The sequence below is a fragment of the Stegodyphus dumicola genome, chromosome 11 (assembly GCF_044657685.1).
Source record: "Stegodyphus dumicola isolate Sdum_Otavi_A_Nest chromosome 11, ASM4465768v1".
In the NCBI taxonomy this organism is placed as follows: Eukaryota; Metazoa; Arthropoda; class Arachnida; order Araneae; family Eresidae; genus Stegodyphus; species Stegodyphus dumicola.
In genome coordinates, this window is record NC_140778.1 from 46,979,056 (window position 1) to 46,987,558 (window position 8,503).

Here is an 8,503-nt window from a genome sequence, read left to right on the forward strand (position 1 = left end):
GATAGTTATTTTGTGAATTTTATGTTTGTAGCAATTGGTATACGTTTTAGTTGAAGTAAACGTGCATGGAAATAATTTAAATATTTGGCACTAAGTATTTGTAATGCTTGCGGTATGAATTCGTTGGTGACGTTTATAATTTAATAGATGATTTAGAGGTAAAAGTTTTTGGATATTTTATTTATTTTATGTGTGGAAATGTTCATATTTGGAAAGGGTATATACTTTTTCGCGATCAGATAATTTCATATATGTTCTTTTTACCGGGTTTAGAGATTCAAAAAATTGTCATGTATTTTCGTGAAATTTTTCTAATTTATGAGAAAAAAGCAGTGCACATGGATATAGTGAAGAGTGTGCACAATGCCATTTTTGTGTAATTCTGGGATGTTTTTTTAAGTAAAAATAAGTCGACGGGTACATGGTTTATGTGTATGTGTTATTTTGAAAAACGCGTAAGGAGTATGGTATTGTGCACTTTTTCCCAATTTTGCAGTGAATATTTGTCATGATTAAGCAGTTTTGTTAGATAAAATTTCTAGCATAAGTGTAATTCGGCTAGTAGATTGTTGGAAGAAGTGTTCAGTAGATAAAAAGAAAAGAAACATGTCTTTACTTCACGAAGACAAAATGGCAGCGGGAAAAAAAAAATAGAGGGTTGCTGTAGGAGAGTTGGTCGCCAAATTTTCACCAAAAAATCGCCAAGTTACCATAATCTAAAGATCAACCAATGTTAATTAACCAATTTAATTTAAATTAGATTAAATTTATAGATATTAAAACCAATTACTTTAAAAATATTTTGTGACATCATTCATTACATCATTCACAACATAAAATTCCATAAAATATCATAAACAATAAAATTTTTATTTCAAATAAAAATGCAAAATTAAATTCATTTTTATTATTTTGAAGTCATAAATAATATTAAAAACACCAAATTTATGCATAATATAACACATTATTTTTAAAATAAAATGGAAGAAAAAAAAATACAGTGACAGAACAGAGAAAAAATAAAAGAAATACAGTAACTTTTTTGCTTTTGCTCAGTACTTCTGGAACATCCATAGCACCAAAGAAAAATGCTATGGATTAAATGCTTTTATTATCTGGTTTATTTTTCAGAACATCTGCTTTAAAACATTTATTATTTTATTTTATGGAACAAAAATATTCCCAAGTTGCCAAAATGGAAAGTAATTTCACCTTAAGATATGAAAGCGGAAAATAAAAATTTATTGTTTTAGTTTTCTTTCACTATTACATCAAGAAAAAACATAAAAACAGTTTTTAAATAAATATTCAATATAATGGATTTCTTACTCGCACAGAATTAATGTTTCCTTCTTTTGTATATGCATTACAAACATAGGAATGCTTTACTTTGTATGCTCAAGATTTAACTGAAAATACTGAGACATAATTTCACCATTTTAACATTGCTGTGGAACCCTGCACTGGATTTGTGAATGTTTATACACTCATACATTTGATATTGGAGCCAAATTGGCATGGGGGTAAGTACCTGTTCACCATGAGTGGAAATACATGATACATTTTTCATGACAGGAGTAAGAAAAGCATTTCTGTCAGTAATGCAGAATTGTAATTCACATCTGCATTAAATTCAGAAACAATCAAGTTTAACATAAAACACATATAATTAATTCAAAGTATGCACAGATGCTAAAAAGAGAGGTTTTTCTTGTGTGTAAATAAAGCAATATTTCTTAAAACGGTGCTACTTTGGTAGACGGTTGCACGGATTTTTGGCGATATACTTTGGCGCAATTGTTGGCGCGATTTTTACAAACGTCAGCCATCTTGAAAAACGCTGTTTTTACGCATAGTAAAGTATTCAAAACTTTAAAAAAAATAAATATCGTTAAAAGTAATGGATTAATTTTTTGTTGAAAATCTCGCTTTTTAAGATGGCAGCAAGGGTAAATAAATACATTGACTATGAGTATAAAATAGTAAAGTAAGGTTACTATTACTTTCATATAGCAAAGAGAATAAAAACACCGCTATAAAATCATTGTGCCAACGTTTAATTAGATTAAAATATTACTGAAATTGAATATTGAATTAAAAACCATCATACCAACATTTAAAAGAATTAGAATATTATTAAATTCAAATACTTTAAAATACGTTATATAGAATATAATTAACATTAAAACATATGGACAATAATTATCTCAGCAATTTTGAAAATAGTTATTAATTTTTTCAACAAAAAATTTAAGTATACAATTATAAAATAAAGGAAAAATATGTACTTATATTTTTTAGTCATTTAACCTATTGCTTATTGATAAGTACAACAAAAAAAATCGGAATCATAATTTAATTAACATCCTTCAAGGAATTCGAAGATATGAATTAAATTTTAAAACGGCGCGGAAATGCACAAATTTTCAGTAACGAATCAGGGAGCTGATTATAGCTCGTTAATGCACAAATATTCTATAACCAATCAGAGAGCTTATTACATCACGCATAGAATTAAAATTATTTAAAAATTCATACATAATAAAATCATTTTTTAAAAAAAATGCAAAATTAAATTGTATTTTAATATTTAACAGCCATAAATAATGTTTAAAACATTAGATTAAATTTATACATATAAAAACCAATTACTTTTAAAGTAAGGTGACATCATTGGTTACATCATCCACAATATAAAATTTCATAAAATATGATAAATAATAAAATTTTTATTTCAAATAAAAATGAAAAATTAAATTGATTTTTAATATTTAGAAGCCATAAATAATATTAAAAACACCAAATTTATGCATAATATAACACATTATTTTTAAAATAAAATGGAAGAAAAAAAAATACAGTGACAGAACAGAGAAAAAATAAAAGAAATACAGTAACTTTTTTGCTTTTGCTCAGTACTTCTGGAACATCCATAGCACCAAAGAAAAATGCTATGGATTAAATGCTTTTATTATCTGGTTTATTTTTCAGAACATCTGCTTTAAAACATTTATTATTTTATTTTATGGAACAAAAATATTCCCAAGTTGCCAAAATGGAAAGTAATTTCACCTTAAGATATGAAAGCGGAAAATAAAAATTTATTGTTTTAGTTTTCTTTCACTATTACATCAAGAAAAAACATAAAAACAGTTTTTAAATAAATATTCAATATAATGGATTTCTTACTCGCACAGAATTAATGTTTCCTTCTTTTGTATATGCATTACAAACATAGGAATGCTTTACTTTGTATGCTCAAGATTTAACTGAAAATACTGAGACATAATTTCACCATTTTAACATTGCTGTGGAACCCTGCACTGGATTTGTGAATGTTTATACACTCATACATTTGATATTGGAGCCAAATTGGCATGGGGGTAAGTACCTGTTCACCATGAGTGGAAATACATGATACATTTTTCATGACAGGAGTAAGAAAAGCATTTCTGTCAGTAATGCAGAATTGTAATTCACATCTGCATTAAATTCAGAAACAATCAAGTTTAACATAAAACACATATAATTAATTCAAAGTATGCACAGATGCTAAAAAGAGAGGTTTTTCTTGTGTGTAAATAAAGCAATATTTCTTAAAACGGTGCTACTTTGGTAGACGGTTGCACGGATTTTTGGCGATATACTTTGGCGCAATTGTTGGCGCGATTTTTACAAACGTCAGCCATCTTGAAAAACGCTGTTTTTACGCATAGTAAAGTATTCAAAACTTTAAAAAAAATAAATATCGTTAAAAGTAATGGATTAATTTTTTGTTGAAAATCTCGCTTTTTAAGATGGCAGCAAGGGTAAATAAATACATTGACTATGAGTATAAAATAGTAAAGTAAGGTTACTATTACTTTCATATAGCAAAGAGAATAAAAACACCGCTATAAAATCATTGTGCCAACGTTTAATTAGATTAAAATATTACTGAAATTGAATATTGAATTAAAAACCATCATACCAACATTTAAAAGAATTAGAATATTATTAAATTCAAATACTTTAAAATACGTTATATAGAATATAATTAACATTAAAACATATGGACAATAATTATCTCAGCAATTTTGAAAATAGTTATTAATTTTTTCAACAAAAAATTTAAGTATACAATTATAAAATAAAGGAAAAATATGTACTTATATTTTTTAGTCATTTAACCTATTGCTTATTGATAAGTACAACAAAAAAAATCGGAATCATAATTTAATTAACATCCTTCAAGGAATTCGAAGATATGAATTAAATTTTAAAACGGCGCGGAAATGCACAAATTTTCAGTAACGAATCAGGGAGCTGATTATAGCTCGTTAATGCACAAATATTCTATAACCAATCAGAGAGCTTATTACATCACGCATAGAATTAAAATTATTTAAAAATTCATACATAATAAAATCATTTTTTAAAAAAAATGCAAAATTAAATTGTATTTTAATATTTAACAGCCATAAATAATGTTTAAAACATTAGATTAAATTTATACATATAAAAACCAATTACTTTTAAAGTAAGGTGACATCATTGGTTACATCATCCACAATATAAAATTTCATAAAATATGATAAATAATAAAATTTTTATTTCAAATAAAAATGAAAAATTAAATTGATTTTTAATATTTAGAAGCCATAAATAATATTTAAAACACGGAATTTATGCACAATAAAACACATTGTTTTTAAATAAAATGACAACAAAGTATCGGTTACCATAAATAACTTATCCTTCAATGGGTTTACCATAAGTTGTATTACTCGCCAAAATCCGTGCAACCGTCTACCAAAGTAGCACCCTTAAAACTCGTCATTGCGCTAAATAACAAGTTACATAAATTCTTATGAGTTATGTAACTTGTTATTTATTATTTGCCTTTTGTTATATCCATACTTAAATCCTCTTTATGAAGATAAAGAGGATTTAAGTATTAATTAAGTAATAAATCAATTTTTATGCACCTTACACAAAAGTTTTCTTTCCAGTGTGAATAAGCATATGCTTGTTTAAATGAGCCTTCTCAGTAAACATCATCTTACATACTTCACACATATGAGGTTTCTCTCCTATGTGAATGCGCAGATGCTTGATAAAATTACGCTTAGCACTAAATGTCTTCTTACATACTTCACACATATGAGGTTTCACTCCTGTGTGAATAAGCATATGGTTAATTAAAGTACTCTTTTGAGTAAATCTCTTCTTACATACTTCACACATATGAGGTTTCTCTCCTGTGTGAATAAACATATGCATGTTTAAAGTACACTTTAGAGTAAAAATCTCCTTACATACTTCACATGTATGAGGTTTCTCTCCTGTGTGAATACGAATATGTTTCATTAAACTACTCTTTTCACTAAATGTTTTCTTACATATTTCACACATATGAGGTTTCTCTCCTATGTGAATGCGCAGATGCTTGATAAAATTACGCTTATCGCTAAATGTCTTCTTACATACTTCACACATATGAGGTTTCTCTCCTGTGTGAATAAGCATATGGTTAATTAAAGTACACTTTTGAGTAAATCTCTTCTTACATACTTCACATATATGAGGTTTCTCTCCTGTGTGAATAAGCATATGGTTAATTAAAGTACTCTTTTGAGTAAATCTCTTCTTACATACTTCACACATATGAGGTTTCTCTCCTGTGTGAATACGAATATGTTTCATTAAACTACTCTTTTCACTAAATGTTTTCTTACATATTTCACACATATGAGGTTTCTCTCCTGTGTGAATAAGCATATGGCTGGTTAAAGTACTTTTTTCAGTAAATGTCTTCTCACATACTTCACACTTATGAGGTTTCTCTCCTGAGTGAATACGCATGTGCCTGTTTAAATAACCCTTATCAAGAAATGCCTTCTTACATACTTCACACATATGACGTTTATCTCCTGTGTGAATACGCATATGTCTGATTAAAGTACTTTTTTCAGTAAATGTCTTCTCACATACTTCACACATATGAAGATTCTCTCCTGTGTGAATACGCATGTGCTTGTTTAAACAATCCTTTTCACTAAACGCCTTCTTACATACTTCACACACATGCGGCTTCTCTCTCGTGTGAATACGCTTAATATGGATTTTTAATTTATGCTTTTGTTTAAATGATTTCTTACATACTTCACACATATGAGGCTTCTCTCCCGTGTGAGCACGCAAATGCATCTTTAAACTACCTCTTTGATTAAACGATTTCTTACATACTTTACACATATAAGGCTTCTCTCCTGTGTGAATACGCATATGCGTGTTTAAATTACTCTTTCCAGTAAACATCTTATTACATACTTCGCAAATATGAGCTTTCTGTCCTGTGTGAATAACATTATGGTTGTTTAAATCAGCCTTCTGAGTAAACATCTTACGTACTTCACATAAATCAGGTTTCCCTCCTGTGTGAAAACACATATGCATGTTTAATCTACTCTTTCGAGTAAACATCCTCTGACATACTTCACACATATAAGGTTTCTCTGCTGCATGAATAAGCATATGCCTGTTTAAAATAGCCTTTAAACTAAACGTCTTCTTACATACTTCACACTCATATGGCTTCTCTCTAGTGTGAATGCTCATAATATGGATATTTAAATTACGTTTTTGATTAAATGATTTTTGACATACTTCACACATATAAGGCTTCTCTCCCGTGTGAACACGCAAATGCATCTTTAAATTACCTTTTTGACTAAACGATTTCTTACATACTTCACACATATAAGGCTTCTCTCCTGTGTGAATAAGCATATGCATGTTTAAATTACCCTTTGAAGTAAACATCTTATTACATACTTCACAAATGTGAGCTTTCTGTCCTGTGTGAATAACATTATGGTTGTTTAAATCAGCCTTCTGAGTAAACATCTTCTTACGTACTTCACATATATGACATTTCTCTCCTGTGTGAAAAAGCATATGCTAATTTATATGACCCTTCTGAACAAACACCTTTTTACATCCTTCACACGTATGAGGTTTCTTTCCTGCACAAATATGCATCAGCATCTTTAAATCAGCTTTTTTCAAACGATTTCTTACATACTTCACACACGAGACAAGGTTATACTTCTTTAAACTGGACTTTTGTCTGAATGACCGAACTGTAAGCTTTGCTTTCATACAATGTGCTATATAGATCAGGAAGATTTTAAGCTCTGCATGGATGTAAAATGGGATGGGTAGCTGAATTTTGTCCAAAACTTCTCGCTATTCTCCACTAGTGCTCAATGTCACATGTAATTATGTTGCTAAAATTATTAACATGGGACATATCTACTGTATTGGGTAAAATCCGTACTGCATTAGCTCCATCTGACTAACAGGAAAGCTTCAGAAAAAAATCCATTTGTTACATTTCACAGAAATACGATTTCTTCTTCAATAACATTTACGTACTTACCAGTGAATTTAAGGGATAGATATCATATACCCTTTATAATTAAGATATAAAGTTTTGATTCTTATAGATCTGTTAGTTAGTGTTTAACAGTTGTTTATTCAAAAGTGCTTTACAGAAACAAACTTCATTTCAATGTGCTTCTCAATTTCGCACACACAACATTCATCACGATCAAACAAAACACTCAGTTTCTTCCCTCATTACGCAATTCAATTGAAGAACAAACACAAACAACACCCCCTTAATTATGCCGTCAGAGGTTGTTAGCTATATGGAGAAGAGGAAAAACAGAAAAAGCTCTGGATTTGACAATGTCAGCAATAAGATGATTAAGGCGACGGATCCTGTTTGAAATTAATCAATTTCTTGACTAACTTCAGAGGAATGGTAATATAATTCGCAGATAAAACCTTTTTAATTAACAAAGAACTTAACTCATTTAGCATTCTAAACATATCATAAAGGTTACATTCCGCGCGTTATCACACTCAAAGCAATATATAAAAAAAACATCACTGTTGCCATAAAAAATCTACACTATAACGAACATATTAAATTATTGTGTATTAACCCAGTTCGTGCACGTTCCTGAAGGTCGGCGCTAAATCCCCAAACGCGCAGGGAGGTCACGTGAAATCCGGACTATGTGTGACATGATGTCACATCAAAGATACGCCCCTTATGCTCAGTAAAGGCTTCATTCAGGTGAAACAGCGATGATCGCTCAAACAGCGATCGTTGTATCCAGCATTAGCGATCACTTTTGAAAACGAGTGATTTTTCGTATTCATTTGAAACACTTCTCTACCAGTCGAACTCGTAGGGATTGCCAGAGGTTACTTGATGCGCGATGCTGTTTGTCACGTGGTCGGAAGTTGCGTTTGTTTCGAAATAACCAATGAAAGAGCTACCAGATGTGACAGACAGACAGACAAAGTAGACAGATGTCTTGTTTTGCACCCGCTAAGTCTTTCTGCACAGATGGGCGAAAAATCAAGCATAGGTGCGAAGGAAAGGTATATAGAAAGAGGGGCAATTTCGTATTTGAGGAGAGTAAAAAGGATCTTCGTACATTTTGTA

General features: G+C 29.8%; 1 protein-coding gene across 1 annotated transcript; it reads right to left on the reverse strand.

Annotated features, from left to right (window-relative positions):
• Positions 1–849: 849 nt before the first annotated feature.
• Positions 850–8,250, reverse strand: LOC146993934 (uncharacterized). The gene has a single exon (XM_085826648.1). The coding sequence runs from the start codon at positions 6,937–6,939 to the stop codon at positions 4,969–4,971; it is 1,971 nt and encodes a 656-aa protein (XP_085682774.1). The 5' UTR covers positions 6,940–8,250; the 3' UTR covers positions 850–4,968.
• Between the last annotated feature and the right edge of the window lie 253 nt (positions 8,251–8,503).

Coding starts and splice junctions, on each gene's coding strand:
- LOC146993934 (XM_085826648.1), bottom strand. CDS start 6,939: ATGCTTTTTCACACAGGAGAGAAATGTCATATATGTGAAGTACGTAAG.